General features: G+C 39.7%; 1 protein-coding gene across 5 annotated transcripts in view; it reads right to left on the bottom strand.

Moving 5' to 3' along the window:
- Positions 1-17,106, bottom strand: part of adcy2a (adenylate cyclase 2a) — a 65,773-nt gene that overhangs the window by 4,389 nt on the left and 44,278 nt on the right. For 3 of the 5 annotated variants that reach the window (XM_074654226.1, XM_074654227.1, XM_074654230.1), the window contains 18 exons: positions 16,911-17,022; positions 16,139-16,266; positions 15,214-15,372; positions 14,361-14,493; positions 14,093-14,269; positions 13,950-13,993; positions 13,675-13,755; positions 13,322-13,391; positions 12,965-13,062; positions 12,639-12,723; positions 9,173-9,310; positions 7,946-8,065; positions 7,667-7,851; positions 5,267-5,351; positions 2,827-2,985; positions 1,686-1,832; positions 1,237-1,347; positions 1,009-1,123 (listed from right to left, as the gene is read on the bottom strand). In XM_074654226.1, the coding sequence (XP_074510327.1) occupies positions 1,009-1,123; positions 1,237-1,347; positions 1,686-1,832; positions 2,827-2,985; positions 5,267-5,351; positions 7,667-7,851; positions 7,946-8,065; positions 9,173-9,310; positions 12,639-12,723; positions 12,965-13,062; positions 13,322-13,391; positions 13,675-13,755; positions 13,950-13,993; positions 14,093-14,269; positions 14,361-14,493; positions 15,214-15,372; positions 16,139-16,266; positions 16,911-17,022 (2,147 nt within the window). Of the gene's footprint in view, positions 1-1,008; positions 1,124-1,236; positions 1,384-1,685; positions 1,833-2,826; positions 2,986-5,266; positions 5,352-7,666; positions 7,852-7,945; positions 8,066-9,172; positions 9,311-12,638; positions 12,724-12,964; positions 13,063-13,321; positions 13,392-13,674; positions 13,756-13,949; positions 13,994-14,092; positions 14,270-14,360; positions 14,494-15,213; positions 15,373-16,138; positions 16,267-16,910; positions 17,023-17,106 lie in introns of those variants that run through there. The other 2 variants (XM_074654228.1, XM_074654229.1) reach the window with 2 other exon arrangements.

The raw sequence follows: 17,106 nt of genomic DNA, 5'->3' as shown, positions 1-17,106 counted from the left end.
CAAGGTCATGAAATGACCCCCACAGCGTACCGGGGCTCTAAAAATAGAGAAATGGATGCACAAAGCCTACATGTCCATGTCAGTGTATAAGATATCAATGGAGCATACAGTTAGTCTACATTCAAGCTCATTGTTTTAAGTAAACCCTATTCTATGTACCAAAACTCCAGTTGTGTGTTTTTAAACAGAATAATGATAAGATATGATTTCTGCCATTAGAAGAATAAGCCAGTAAGGGTTGTAACCATAGAAATACAATTATTTTATTTAAATGGTTGCAACCGTTTTGAAGCCTCGAGTTTGGCATTCCGGCCGTCACCATTTAGTTTTTTTGCAACCAGAGAGGGTGAAGCTACTGTAAGTACAACCAAATGCTGAATGAGGCATTTTAAGGTGACCAAAAAGGTTATAATTAACTTTCATGAACTGAAAACACACTGTGAAAGGGTTAAAGTTGTAAGACAAAAACACGGACAACTCCCAGACCGGGTAACGCCGTGGCAGCGACCTGTCGATCACAATGTAGCCACGTCCTAAAGCATCCCTGCTTCATGGTCTATTTGACTCTAAATGGGACCATAATTTACTGAATGAACATCATGCTGTATTGAAGACTTGAAACTAGCGATTGAGACCATAAACTCGTATGTTTACAATGTTTACTGAGGTAATAAACCATGTGATAGGTAGGCTCATTTCTGTTTTTTGCAACCAGAGGAGTCGCCCCCTTCTGGCTATTAGAAAGAATGCAAGTTTAAGGCACTGGCTTCACTTTTCAGACCCAGATGTTGCCCACTGGTTGCAACAGCAGGAATATTGTTGGACTGTTATATCTGCTGCATTTTGAGTCAATTTTGAGACGGACTACAACAAAGAATATTTAGAGCACGTAATATTTTCCATTCTCACTGTGTGGTCATTATCATTGACAGGTTAACTGATGGTGAATTCACAGTTGTTCACTTTTTCTAAAATAATATTGAAATGTAGCTTTCGTGTGTAACTCACCAACTCTGAGCTTGAAGTCATTGAAGGAGTGTTTGTTGATAACATCCAGCTTCCCCACCAAAGCAAACGCAAACTCTAACATGGTCCCTAAGTGCATGTACTGCCTGTCATGCTCCTGGGAAACAGTGAGGAAACAACCAGTAAAACATTCACTTCTAGTTATAAAAAGTTGAGAGGTGAAGACAAAAACGGTTGAGCATGATATGAATGTTTGTGTGATGAGCCTACCTGTGATGTGTACTCGGGCCCAGGTGATGCGTTCAGCCCAGTAGCGGCCATGTAAGTACTGCCAATAGTCTTGATCTTTTCCACACCACTGAATTTAGGTTTGGACAGCAGCTACACACACAAATACAAACACAAGCCACACAACAGCTAAAACAAATGAGATATTTTTAGAGGATGCATCTGCATCCATATGCATATATAGATTTCATTATTTATGCAGTGTATGAATTTGTAAAAAGCAGCTTTTTTTCCTTCCTGTTGGTGAAAGCCTCTCAAAAAAGACACCATTACAGGATGCTGTAGTTTGTACATAGTTCATAGTTTCCAATCACATACTACTAGAAAATCACGGAAACCTACTGGAAAGGGTATCCAGGTTTGTTTCTAGCATTCGTGGTGCACGTGTAGGATGTTGTGACGGTTGCAAGAGATGAGTGAGGGTTATTTACCTCGTCAAAATCAGCAATGATTTCATTGAGGAGCCTGAGGCACTCTAATCCTTCTTTGTTGACGTCAGACTCGGTGTAGAACTCTTTAAAGTCTGGGATGGAGGCGAACATGACACACACCAGGTCATAGGACTGGTGGTACAGATCCTGCACGACAAAATACAGACGTTAGCTCGGACAGCTGTAAAACCATGTTATAAAAATTGATAAGCCACAGACTTCTTAACATGGATGAAAAACAGATGACAAGATTCTGATGTTTTTCAATGAATGTCAGATTCGGATCACGTGCAATTTTTCTGTGTACATTGACAGTATTCTTAAAATTAAAACATCAGTGGGACCGGAGAGGCAGACACAACACAAGTGACAAATCAGACAAATGAAAGAAGGCAAATCACTCAAATAACAGACTTGCTCCTGGATCCTGTTCAGTAGAGTCATTTGCTGACTCTTCATTCAGAATTTCTGCAGCAGAATCATCATTCCTATTAAAACTCCCATGACCTCCAGGGTATCACGTCCTCTAAACTTCCTGAGATGTAAAACTTTACTTTTCACAGTTCACTCTGTGAGAAGCACTCAGGGGATAGAACAGGATTCAGAAATGATGAATGAGACAGTTTTCAGAAGCAAGTCAGCAAATCCACCTCCGTCTCCCCAAATGTTTTGTCATCGTTATAGGTAATGAATCATTCTAATACTACATTGTAAGTGCCAGTTCCATTTAAAAAGTTTAAATAATGAACTAATTACTACCTGGAAAACAACCAATGACTTAATTTACTTTAACTTTTTACAACTTCAATTCTCTATTGCACACTCTGGTTCTGAATGCCTCCCATTTTCTGCATAAACTCTTGAATTATAAATCTCATTGCCTAAATATAAAAAATGCATGTCTTATAATACCCATACTGGTTTTTGAGTGGATTAAAAAAATCAACATAATTAGCAACAAAGAAATAAAAATATGTACATATTTCAGATCTATTGGTAAGCGGTTTTTGCAATGCAGTGAATGAATATAATGGATCTTGGCATACAGCCACTTTTACTGCAAGACCACAATACATCTGTCCTGCAGCCGTTTGTCCAAACACGATTTACATGATGAAATGGAAACATAACAACGGCCTACCTCATTCTTCCAGTTACGTGCCAGGAAATGTTCTGCGACGTGTGCGGGCAGGACGTTCTCCAACAAAACCCGGTTGAGGTTCTCCATCGTTTCAATCTCCTCGCACTCCTTCTTGAACTTGTTCTTCCACAGAAAGTCTAACCTACAGTAATATTCATTCTGTTACAAGAGGACACAGAGGTGAAGAGACTGAAGGTACAGCTGTACAGCTTGCTTCCATCAAGTCACAGAGAAAAATAGAAACAGCTACAAGGCTTAAAGACAGAAAAGAAAAATGTAACACTGAAAAGAACGGGCTACAAATTTGTCACATTTGCAAAAAAACTCACAACTTCCGCCAAGACAGACAGAAACACGGCGATTTATGTGGTTTTGGTGAAATCACAAATGAAAAAGCTACATGATTAGAGATGAGCACTACATCAACAAGATGTTTCAATGAAGTTTAAGAGGAAAGACGGGGTAAAATGTTTCAGCACAGGTAAGGAATGACTTCCTCTAGTGAGAATATTGTCGGTACAATTTGTAACGTGACATTTAATTTTCTTCCATATTGGATGAAGTGCTCACAGCTCAGGTGCTCTATGGTGATGACTCTATTTAAGACTGTTCCTGAGCAGTACACGGTTTCATCTGATTTCATTAAGAGGATGCGTCAACCAACGATATTAGAAATACAATAACTTGTTACAGTCGCAGAGAAAAGGAAAGGGCGGAAGTACAAAGACGGAGTGTGTGTATGCATCAGAGCAATGTGTGCGAGACTGAGCAGATATTAATAAATGGCATCTGTTATTTTTGCTGTACAGACGGTTGCTCTGGCGCCTTTTCATTGAGCTGAGGACATCAGTGTTTTGTCTGCTCAAACTCAATCTGCCTAATATTCATGTTTAGATGCGTGGCTCTATATCAAAATCAAGCAGCACTATCATCCCATTTTGTGAGACAGAAGCCTTAAGCGCTCGCAGAAACAGAAGTTCCCGATGTGAATTCAAGATGTGTCAACAGTTGTGGAACGCAACCAATTTAAATCACACTAAATGATGCATACATAGTAGCGATACGTTGAATGTGTGATGCCAAACAAGTGTCCCTGTGATGTTGGCACACTTGAAATATCCAATTTATTCGTGGGTTTCAGTTTAGCAGTGGCACAGGATGCATCTAGCAAAAGGTGGTGCTTTTGCTTACACCTGTATATCCGCTCATTTAGTCAGTATGCTTTTTGGGGACACAGTTCAGACCCCACGGGGATTGAAAAAGTGTAGCAGCCGTGCTGTTATTTCAGTCCACTGTAGAGCCCAGGGGGTCAGCCGCATCCCATTCAATGATAAGCTGTGATACGAAACAGAAATATTACTCTGCCCGTGTTTTCTCTCACACTGACACAGTGCTGGGATTTCAGCCTGCATTCAAGTCTATTCCAAACCATACAAATAAAGTATACACATTCACATGTGCACAGAGTCACACGCTGCCTACATGTACTGTGTTATTTACTGTATGTCACCACTAGCTTGGAGCAATCAAAATGTAAAGAGTCTTACAGTGGGTTCATTACTGTTACTTTAAATACATGCAGCCGATGTTAGTAGCCAAGATCGGACTGTAGCTCAAGAGAACAGCAGTGCCCGAGTCCTGGATCACAGTCAAGTGCAGTAATAACCCTGCAGTGTAGCACAACCCCAAAATAGCTGGACTACAAAGCACACTACACAAAATGACCTGTCTCTGTTCCCTGCATCTCCTGGCTAGTAAATCTCAAAGTCCACCTGTGTAACTTCATTCATCATTAACCCAGAGTGGCTGAAGGGAGGCTAGACAAACTGGTCTCATGATGCCTCTCTTGTACAGTGCGGCACAGCAGCCGGAAAGCTTTATCGTCTTTACTTTATTCAGTTTATCAGCTGTGCAGAGTAGCTATTTTTCCCCCAAGCTCCGAGGTAATAAAGGTGCATACAGTATAGAGAGAGAGCGTTATAAACAGTAGTTTCATCAGCTAGCTCTAGTAACACAGAGCACTCGCCAATGACCCCACTGACCCGGGTGCGATCTCCAGCTGCACTGCTTCTCGCGTAGCCGAGCCGTACATCAAACTCAATTATGTTCACGCGTGGGAGACTATTAAAGGGTTAAAGAGATCATGATATTGTGGAATCCCTCAACAGGAGGTATGTGACCGGTATGTAAAAGTTATAGCATGAGCTTCTCACAAGTGTGGCGATAAAGACCATAGTACATGGGGAAATAGTGAGAAAATGGGAGAAAATAAAAACCTTTGAAAGGTACAGTAGGTAATAAAAAACAGCAAATACACAGTGACAAAAATAAAGAGTAGCAATGGTGATGTAAGAGCAATGCTGAAAACTAAAACATTCTTTCAGAGCTGTGAAGGTGAAAATACGATAACATCATTCAAACTATTCAAATGTGGACTTACCTGTCTGGCGAGCACAAGCAGAGTGATGAAGAAGATAAAGAGGGAGATAGAGCCCATAGTCTTCAGGTCTTTGAGAACTCCTGGTCTTGAAGGGCAGAAAAAAAAAAAAAAAGAGAAGATGTGTTTGTGCGTGGAGAAAGAGAGTGAAGGCAAGAAGATAAAGACAGAGATTAAAAAGTGAAAAGTGACAAAAGATAAAAGCCAAAAAGTGATGGGTGCAACATTAAAAGACAGGGAGATGAGAGTAAGAACAGTTCATTAAAAATTCAGATTACAATCAGTAGCCTGTGACATGTGTCACATGATTGGTTAGCAGACCGTTTTATTCCAAGCTGTCACTCGGTTAAGACTGTCACTTCTGCTTTGCTGTGACAAGAGCTTGTTTACTATTTGCATTCCAGTGACTGAGCCTCCTGGACGGGGGGCGTTCACGAGAAACAGATTTCAAGAGGCAATAATCAACGAAATAGAGTTCACCATCTGCGAAGATACGGCACTATGAATACACTTCAAGCTCTCGAGTTTCGACCATTATAACCATAAAAATAGGACACCTGTCCAAGGCAGAATAGGGCTACCGACCAAGCTAAAGCTATTGTGTCAATGAATTGTCCTGTGCATGCAAACGTACTAATCTGTACATGAGTTGCACACACTCAAAGCCCTAAACACAATATCAGAGGTGATGTTAAAAAGAGATTAACAAAGCACATATATCATTTAAATCTACAACTAAACTTTTTTTTTTCTTTATAGCAGACTCACTACCGCACAGACTCTGGCTCTAAATGACGTCACCAGCGCATGATGGCAGCACCCGTATCCAGGATATTTTGTCTTCCTTTGTGTACATAGGGAGGACGTAGAGACGCGTCGTCCATCTTTATATAGTCTATTGCTCTGCCTATGACAGAACCTTGACGTCACTGCTTTATGCAAGAGTTGATTGGCTGTATCAAAATAAGGTATCCATCTAGACGGATAGCAGAGCGGTATTCCGTCAAATTAATGTAAAACTAGGGGGCGCCATAATAAAACCAAAAAATATGAATTTCTCCCTTTTTGGTTTCTGTTTTTTTTTTTGTCAAAAGAGAACACAGAACAAATATGTATGCTGTAGCAGACAAAAATATGCAATTTCATTTCAATTTGACTTTAAAATATGAAGGTTGTTGATTTCTGTTCATTCACCAAGGAGTACTGTGGTTTCTCTTTACCCGAAATAGCTACTTACCAACGTTATAATAAATCTGCAGTGCAATTTCCTAGAAACAGCCATACTATTGTTAAATGTGAATCCTAATGGAGACTTGTACATGACTTGCATTTTGTAACTCAATTATTTCAGCTACACAAACCTTATCATCATTCAGTGCAGACTGACATGACACTGACATTTCACATTGACCTTATAGAAAACAAGTGCTCTCGCTTTCCACCAAAGCTGTAGGGAAAACACTGACTTGATGCAGCGTGATTGGACCTCAGCGCAGAGAGAGATCAGACTAGTTGCATTTATGTAATTATGAATGGTTTGCTTTTTGGTTTAAATCAGTCTAATCAGGTGTTACTAGATATTGTCATGATGTGCTGTTACTAAAAGCAACACCACTAATATTTAAGGGTGCAATGTTTAGCACCTTTAATATAACTGATGGATGTAAATTCAGATAGTAGTCAGATTGGGAGTCTCCTCACTTATCAAATACAATAGAAGAGCAACAGTTAAACAGAAGTGTGATGTATAATATGCTTTGGTGTAAATCAATAGTCTTCCATTTATGATGGTAAATGTTACTTATCTTTATCTCCTTTCATGTTTGTTCACATGCCACAATCCAGAACCCTGAACATTAACACCTACTTGTTGTACTGTAGCACAACACCTTCAATACACTGCCCACTCTAGATCAATACTACAGGAAAAAGCTTGAATACAGAAGTTAAAAGCACCCGAAGCTAGTAAGCATTCAGATGCACCAAGTGATCAATAGGTTGCTGATGTATGCTGCAGGCTTTCTCTAGTTTCCACCCCCATCCATAGAGGCTTTGAGTAAAAGTGGTAGAAAGAAAAAGAAATAAGGTTGTGGAGAAACTATTGGCATTGAGAGAAGCCAGTTTAAGTGGTTCTGGCACCTGCAAAGGATCCCCCCGAGGTGCCTCCATTTAGAGCTATTCTTGACCTGACTAACCGGAATAGGACCTTGTGGTGGACCTTCTTTCTCTTCATATCATGGCTTTCCATTTACTCAGAATCCCACAGGTTTAATAGCAGATGGCCATTGTCTCAACATGACTTCAGTTTCTCTACTACCTCAACACTCTCTCTTCACCCACTCTCTCCACTCTACCTTCTCTGACGCTCTCTTGAACAGTATCGGTTTGTCACGGTGCACCTACCTGTCCAGGCTTTCAGTCTTGTACAAAAATCTGCTATATTCATCCAGCAGAGAGGCATGTGTTTGTAGAATAATGACGTTGTAAACCACCACAGCTGTCAACATGATAATCATCTTCAGCTCGTAGTTTATCCTCAGGAACACAGAGCAAGAGATGAGGCCCAGTATGCAACTGTAGATTAAATACTGGACAGACAGACAGAAGAGAGTCAGACTGGTTGGTTTAGTCAAGTTATCAAAGATAATAATGAATTTATAGAGAATGACGATCTTCACTTACGGGAAGGTAGAAATTGTTTTTGCCTGTGAAGGCGATTAGTTGTCCATTAGGGTAAAACAGTGTTTCATTGGATGAATTGTAAACAGGAACAGGAGGTAACAAATTGTCCTCCAGAAAGAACTAGAAAGAGAACACAAGGTCAACAGAAATTAAGGGTTTATTATATTTTTAGTCTGTGCTGAAAAGAAAAGGCTTTCTATCTAAAAAAAACGACACAATTCACATGCAAATTACAAACACACTTTCCCTGTCTGCTTTCCTTGCACTCGTCTACATTGTACTTGCAGCAGGAAAATAGAGTCTTGTTAGATAAGAGGCCAATAGTGACAACCATTCAATAAGGTCCTCTAAAGTGAACCTGCAGGATAAGATGAGGATTGGCTGCCACACTGAGCAAAGCCAAGTTAATTTGGCTCATCCGCCCTGAGCTACTGACCCACGTCAGGCGCAAAACAAGATTATAATCTCTGGAATCGATTTGTGTGAAGGTCTAAACCAGGGTCCTGACACCGTGCTTTATCACGCACCTTTCCCACAAGCCTCAGGCTACTATTTCACCTTTATCCGAGCCCTTTTATTTTGAACTAAAAACCTGAATCGGATAAAGTGATGGAGAAGAGTAAAATAACAATACATTTTTTTATATGCAATATTCCCTTATCACTGCATGCAAATGGCACTATTATGCAGAGGAACCATAATGTTTATATTTGAAAAAGCCAAATGATATATTGCTTGGCAAAAGAAAACAAAGAAGATATTTTTCTGTAGTTGATTATGTGGTGAAATATCCAGTTAGTTTCGAGGCATAATAAACAAAAGAAATGCAAAGCATAGAGATAAGTACTACATTAAAATGCTAGTGCATCCGCAGCCTCCAACCATCATGACAGACATATTTACTGCTGTGGCACCGCATTATTTTTTACTGTTGCAAAAAAGATTTGAGTTGTTTTTAGTTCTCAGTAAGACAGCAGTATTAATTTAAATTTGTTTGATGAATATGATTTTGCAAAAAAATCGAAACATCCCTGGTTCCTATTTGTTTACTAGAGGCCAATTTATTTATTTTACATGTGTGACAACATGTTGCATTGCATTCCTTCTCATTACCCTGCAGTTACTAATAAGGGGGTGTCATCTGAGAGGTTGTGATACTTTATTCCTCAGTGAAGCCTAATTGGTGTTACCCCTCCCTTACTGCAGTACCTTCATATAAAAGCTTACCATGTTGAAGACTGCCATTATGAGTATTAGAGCTGTGGTTGTCATGGTGAGAGTGATGCGGGGCCATGGCTTGTTGGCTATAATAACGGATGACCTCAGCAGCCACATCCAAGAACTGGAGGCGCTTTTACTGCAGTGCTGAAGGGACACGTACACACAACAGCACACAAACACAAGAATGTATGAGTCCAAGTACAAAAGAGGACTCGGGAGATGAGATATTAAAGGTCGCGGACACATTCAAACACACACAGAAGATGCACCAAGGAACACAGGCACAAGCGGACTAATTAAAATAAATGTGGCGTATGAGCAGACATGTGCAATAAGAAATTAATTATTTCTGTTGAGTCAGGATAATTACTGGGAAATAAATGAAACACACGATGCTGTAACAAGTTCACACAGTGATTAACTCTAAATTGCCTCAGCAGTGCCAATGTACAAGTTCATGAGGCACACAATTATGAAAAGAGGGGTCCTATCAACTTAATGGTGCACGCTACAATTTATGTCAAACCACATGCAACAACAGCTCAACAAAATGATCACTACAAGTGATTCCATCATGTATTAAATGATGTAAGCAAACCGTATAGATTAGGGTTGGGCTATTGGACTAATATATTGGCCATCGGTGATTGGCCGAGTACTATGCCAGCTGTTTTTTTTTTTGGTAATTGTTTGGGTCATGTTTGTCATTTTATTTTGATAATTTAATGGTCTGCCTCCAAAGAACGAGAGCCGCTCTTCCGCTGCTCAGCGGGCAGAGCGATACAGCCGGGGAAATCAACGTGTAGATACGGCATATTTCATATCGGTGAAATAAGGGTTTATTTCAACCAAACCAGAGTTTGTGATTGTTGGAAAGACTAACCTAGACGGTTTTGGTGAGTTTTATTTTGTTTCTGTCGGGTTTGAATGAAGTGGATTTTACGATGCTCCGTTGCTAGAGGGGCTGATCTCCCAGCTGAAACTACGGCGGCGGTGGAGGGGGAGTATGCGACGCGCAAAGGCACACCTGCTTGAATATATCAGCAATTGCTGGTTGACCATAGCCGGTTGACATATTTGAATATATCACCCAACCCTAGTATGTGCAGCTTCCAACAAATCATTCAGTTTGACTGCAACAATACTTTTCTAACTCTCATTAGAACCAAAGCAAAGCTGAAGGGTTGTTAACTAACTTCCACCTCCTGCTTCACTAATCAAATCATTATAACTGAGGGCAAAGTGTGTATGTATTTAAGAGCAGTACACACTGTGCAATCATGCTTTTCATTTGAACCCAGCAATATTACCTGCCAGGCAACACACTATATAGCATTATGATTTTAATATATTTATACAATGTTTATTACTGAGTTATCATTGGTGCATAAATGAAATCTTCCCATGCTTCAGCAAATGCTGGCTATAGGCCCTGTTACAGTCAATTACTTTTCCTCTTTGCAGCGCTGCCTTCAGCTGAATGTGTTTCATTGCGAGACAATGACAGTGGAAGCCCAAATCATTTGCTCGGTCATCTCAGAGCAATATCTGTGCATCGCTGGGGCTGAGTGGATGTGACATTTGAATAGCTCAGGGATATGCATTACAATACAATAAAGTACGAATGGCAGACTGTATTATGTACCAGCAGGATTACTGGACATATAGAGCTAATTACATGTGCATTTGCACACAATTTTCACCACTGGTCCAGCAGTTCAAATCATAATAACTTAAATAAAACATGTGAATGGGAATTAAAAGACAAAGTAAGAGAATCTGCTTGGGTTGATTTAAGTAGAACATTTCAAGTTACACAGAACCAGCAGAATATGCAAGTCAGTTCATCAAATAGGCACATTTTGACCTTTCTAAAGTACCCGTAATCATTCCCTGCTAAACAGTAACAAGGTTTCTCGAAGAAATGCTATGTAGGTCAATACCTCGCTTTGTGATTGTTAATGGAAAAACTAAGTAAAGTACATTCATAGTGAAGCACGTTGGTGTCGTTTTGCTGCAACTGTGAAAATTAGGCTGACTGGCTGGTCACACGGACTGATTTTCAAATGCCATCCAAAGTTATATGAGGAGAGAAAAACATGTATGAATAAGAATCATTTGGATTTTAAATCGTACCATCTTCAGCCTATAATCATCAAATCCAACAGGACCCTATGACTGATTTTGAAATTTAATAAAAAAAAGAGACATTTTTCAATGTTTTAAACTGCCATATTGGACATTAAGGAATCATTTCATTGTTGATCTGTTGTGACATGAGGCTGGGACAAAGGAACTGAATGTGCTCCTGAAACTGAAAGACACTCTGCTGCAACACTGTGCCAAGGAAAATACATGCATATTGATTATGTTGTCTAATGTTCCTATTCACAAAGGATCCATGAACCGCAGGCTGACTCTGGTTTATTACAAAGGAGCCCTAGAACAAGCTGTGATGGGTGTCTGCATATTCCACAGTAGTAGTAGTAGTAATAGTCGACAATGACGGCATGAACTAAAGCAAAGACTCAGCAATGCCAAATAAAGTTAAAAAAAAGCCAGCGGGAGGCTTCTCAACATCAGCTATCGCGTGTTGTGTGTTGTTTTTTAGCCTTGGGCAACATCCACGGGGAGCACAGTTCAGAGCCAAGCAGCAGATTCTCACTTGTAAAGAACTAAAGATCAAGCATTGGGTGCAATGGGTTATATAGGCCTCCCTGTGGCTTGTGGAATTGTATTGCACCTTTAATGTTTTAACAGGCATGTTTGTTCTTTCTTTTCCCCCCTTATTCTCTTTCCTTTTTCTGGTCTTTTATTTATTTTTAGACAGCGAGTATTACAGAAGAGAGATGAAGTAGCATTTGAAGCCCCAGTGGCTACTAGATACAGCCACAGTTGCAATATCTACAGACTTCTATTTCAAAAGGTGTAAGAGAATCGTTAGCAATTCCTTTGTCAGAACTATTCAACCCTCATTAAATGTATCATAGACCACCTAAAAATTAATTCAGCCTTTGCTAAATTATTTACAATGCAAACACATTAAGTATGCTGTAAATCCAAGAATTACAAGATCCAGTTGAGACTGGTGTGTTTACTACGTGGGGAAACAAATGACTCCGCCACAAAGATGAAGAGCACCTGTTTCATGCACAGGGTCAGGATTAATTTTTGCCCCAAGGTCACAGCAGAGTGGCATTTGTGTTAACCTGAGGGGTACTTAGGCCAACAACAACAAAGGCACTTAATGGACCGTTAAGCTGACCAGAGGGGGCACTTGGACCACTCGGACCACTCATGTGCCTTTGGTATGACATTAGGACAAACATTAAGCACAGAAGTGTACCATTAGAGAGCAGGCATATACTGGTTAAATACAGCTTTTAATATAAAAGGGCACTTACAGTAAAGAACACTAACAAAAAAGGGCACTACTAAAACAATGTTGGTGGCAGTAAACAGATTTACTCACCAGGAAGTGTCCAATAAAACATATGAAGAGGATCAAGGAAAGGATAAGAAAAGCCATTCCAAAGGATATCCCCAAGACAGGTGTCCTAAAATAAAAACGTCATCAAGATTAGTTCACTGAAAGTTTAATGTCATTATGTAAAATGTCATTAGCACTTCCCTTAGCTCCAAATGACTTATCAAGGCACAGAAACATAAGCAAAGTGTAGTTTAGAAGTTAAATATATTGCATAATGATAAATATACTCTTTTCCACACTGACAGAGTGAAACATTGTGTGAACAGTAATTTTACTTTCTTTAATACTTTGAAATAAAGCACACGTACTTTGGAAGGACGAGAATCTGCACAATAAAAATGCAGAAGAAGATCAAACAGGCGCAGGTGACGTAGTATTTGAAGGCCGGCAAAGTTGTTGCTCTGTACTAAAAGGATAGAAAGAAGGTCAAGATTCAACAAAAGGCTTTTAAAGCTGATCTCAACGCTACTTCAAAAGCGTCTCAACTGTGCACTCAGATACCTCAAGTCTCCCTGTAATTTACAAGATTTCAGGCTTTCAAGTTAAGTGTAGGTAAAGGAACAAGCAGTAACTGTATGTGTTGCAATTATCTTTGAAACAACAACTCCGATAAAACCAGAGAGGGGTGGATGATGACAATTTAGTTGTACTGCCTCTTACTGTACCTCCTTCTCCAAGGATTTGTTGTGAAAGAATAACGATATCCTTTGGATGTCCTCGGACTTGAGCCACTGTCTAGAAGCATAAAGACATAATTATTATAGACCAGATAAAAAAAATGAGAATACAGGCACTGTTAAAAGTAAATTAGATGTGTTTATACAATAAAAACATGAAGATGTATTTGTTCAGAATGTTCAACAGGGATATGGAGAGGCAGGTATTCAATACACTACATCACATAGTTTGCTTTAATGTGCCATCTTGCCATGTTTCATCAGTTACAGTTTAGAAGACTTGTTGCATATACTTAGCTTTTTTGTCAATATTAGTTTGCTTTTTTTAAATGAGTGCTTACTTTTGGGAATTTATCCCATCAAAGGTCCTGATCATTCTCTCGTTAAGTTCCTCCTCAAACCGTTTCTTCTGAGACTTCGTTCTTTAATGGATAACAAGAAGAAAACAGAGACAGGATATCTTCTTAAGGTTCACATAATATTAGTCACACACATCAAAGCCTCTAGCAGAAGTCTAGTCTTATTAAACATCTTGTCGTCTGTCTCTGTACTGTTAAGGGATGAGGATAATCCTGCCAAAGAAAATTGTGCCGGAGCTGTAAAATGAGCAGCTTGCCTTTCTGATCTCCTCTGGAAGTGATACTGCCCCATTGGCACATCCTAGACACGGAACAAGAGGAGAGAGATGGGTTACAAGCTACAGCTGAACTTCCTCATCAACTAAATCTCAACATAGGTGTAGCAAAAAAAATTACACACGGCAGTGTTGATCTTCCCGTTCTCGTTAGTCATGCTGTCTCTGTGGTGCAGGTTGGCGAAGGGCTTGGCTGCTCCCCAGGACTCCAGGTAGCGGGTCATCCTGACGGAGGCTCTCATCTTCGCTCCATCTACAGTGTGTCTGGAGCGGTAATGATGCTGTGGGCTCCGACGCTCCACCTGAAACAAACATGGAAATACTGTCATTTTATTGCATTTTATTCAATGTCCGATATTCATTTCACCGAATGTGATGGATGTGATACGGCACCTTTGGGTTGATGACCAGATGAGTGATGACTCCATGTAACTTCAGGTATGGGTCTCTTTCTTGCCCATCACCATCTTCCACCTTATAGGAATCATTCAGGTGCTCCAGTGTCTCTGAGGTGATGTGGACTCGCCTGGAAATGAAGAGATCTATCAATTAATGGCTTTTTATGAATATTAAGAGTGGATCTGGTATTCTTCTAGGATCTTTCAGCAAACATCGACAGTAACCAACCAGACACAACTGATGCAGATAAAGTGTAATAAAGGAAAGGTATCACAAAGAATATCTGAAAATTGCACCGCAATGTTACCTTATGCAAATTAGGGCTGCACGATCATAGTCAAAATGCTAATCACTACTAATTTAATCAATATTGAGATGGGAAAAAATATTTTTTGTAATTTCACATTTAAATAAACAAACTTTTACATCAACATAAGACTTAAAATAAGGTTCTTCTTCACCTGAATTCAGAGCATCTTTGTTTTGCCCGTCTGCTCTCTGTTATTACTCTTCTACTTTGGACTGCAGCCGCAACATTCAGAAACGTTTTTTTCATAGGCTGCCAATGTACGGTGCGTGCACAACGGCATCACAGCTCCCCAAAAGTGAAGCCAAAACACCTCGATCGCCCACTGGTAGCTGGCTGTTAGTTTGGGAAGCAATTGATTTGAATTTGATATGCAGCTGAGTTTTCTATGAGTGGAGCACACATTTTAAATGTCAATATCGCAGTCGATCATCTTCATTTAATTGTGGGAAGCCAACATTTTGATCGCTATTTGATTAACCGTGCAGCCCCTAATGCAAATGTGAACAAGTGCTTCTGTCTTACTTCCAGTTCACTCACCCTGGTACACCTCCTGCTTCCATATGATTGGCCAGCGTGACATCATGTGACCAAACATCATATTGCCATTTCTGAAGTCCAATCACACCACACAGGACATTCCCAGAATGCACGCCGACACGCATGTTGATGTCAACCCCAGTGGCATCTCGCACTTTCCTGTCATGCACCAAAAACAAAGTGTTACTAATGGTGAGTACCAGAAGATCATCACCCATACCATATACCTAAGAGAAGAAATGCCTCTCTCTGTGACCTTTATGGAGCCGACTTTTTTTCTCACTTAATCTCTGTCATTTGAGGTCTTTCTCTCTCCATTAATTCTGTCGCAGCCCCCTCCCCATTGTCTCACACTGATGCCTAGAGGTGAGATAGAATCTCATACTTACCACCACACATTTGACGCAGCTAAATTGGCAATCAAGAAAAAGTCTCTACATCTGAGCTAATGGTTAGCAAGTACTTATCATCATTACGAGTGGGAATGTTTCAATACATGTAGTTCAAAAAGCACTGTGTTTGAAGGCATATCCGCACAATCTTTAAAATGCAGGTAGTCAAAAGTAGTACCTAAAATTTCCAGAAGTGTAATGAGACTCTTGAGAGTCTTCAGGCCGTAGCTGAGTTAACACACACAAGAATCAGCATGAGGCAATTTTTTTTTTGTATTTCATTTCTGCATTCAGTTTTCAGCCACTGCTGTGCTTTTTTTGTTTTTTTGTCATTTATTTACATCCATTTTAATTTCTAGTCAGATATTTTATATATTATTTTAACATCACTGACACCAAAGGTCTACCCAACATTAGTACTTCAGAGTTGGGAGATGTTTGTATGATTAACTAAGACATACTGTACAGTAAAAGAGAAGCAAGCATCTTCAGAAATCATTCTTTAGCAGCACTGTTATGTAACCAGCACTTACTTGATGGCCTCACACATGTCCAGACCCATTTTCACACAGTTCTTAGCATGGTTCGGCAGAGACTCCGGCAGGCCAGACACACAGTAGTAACAGTCGCCAAGGATTTTGATCCGCATACATTCATTTTCCTGCATATAAAAAAAAGGTGGAACACAGGCTCAGACACACAGGGTCAGATAAAGGTCCCATTGACGGAGAGTAAAGGCAGCTTTTTAATTTAATCACATAATAACCCTTTGAGGGAAAATCCACCCTCAGATTTTTTACATCCAACATGCCCTATACATTAGCTACACTGTGTTTTGTGAGTGGGGAAAATAGAAGTCTCTATATTGTCTATGATCAGTCTGTCCATGTATGACTGAACAGAAATAAGCTCTTATATTTGGAGAAGCTGCTATCAAAACCTGATAACAGTATGTTAACCAGTTATAGTTAAGATTGAATAAAAAGGTTTTTTTGTCAAGATATTTGCAGAATGAATTATTATTATTACAAATACAAATCTGCAAATATATCAATGTGGACTTACATCATCTGTACTTGACCAGGTATTTTCAGGAATAAGACAAATTCATCATGAAGCAATAAAACGTGACCATAAATGCAAGGTACATCACCAAACGCTGGTTTACGACAGTGTAAAGGGTGGATTTTACCCTTCACATGGTGTAGGATGTTTTAGAGATGTATCGTTTAGCCCCCAGTGAAGAAGCAAAAGTGTTGTTTGGATGTGTTAATTAGTGACAAAGTCCAATAATGAAATGTTTACCTTGGCAATTTGATCAAATTTGCCAAACAGCTCATTCAGCATGTGCACCAGCTCTCCAGGTGAGCAGTCACTGGCCAGCCGTGTGAATCCCACTATATCAGCATACAGTATACTAGAGATGTGGGGGGAAAAAATCAATACACTATTATTTAATGGTCTTGTATTTTTTCCAGGAAAACCTGTAGTTTTATTTAAA

This window comes from Sebastes fasciatus, chromosome 12, assembly GCF_043250625.1.
Source record: "Sebastes fasciatus isolate fSebFas1 chromosome 12, fSebFas1.pri, whole genome shotgun sequence".
Taxonomy (NCBI): Eukaryota; Metazoa; Chordata; class Actinopteri; order Perciformes; family Sebastidae; genus Sebastes; species Sebastes fasciatus.
This window is presented reverse-complemented; position numbering and strand designations above follow the sequence as displayed.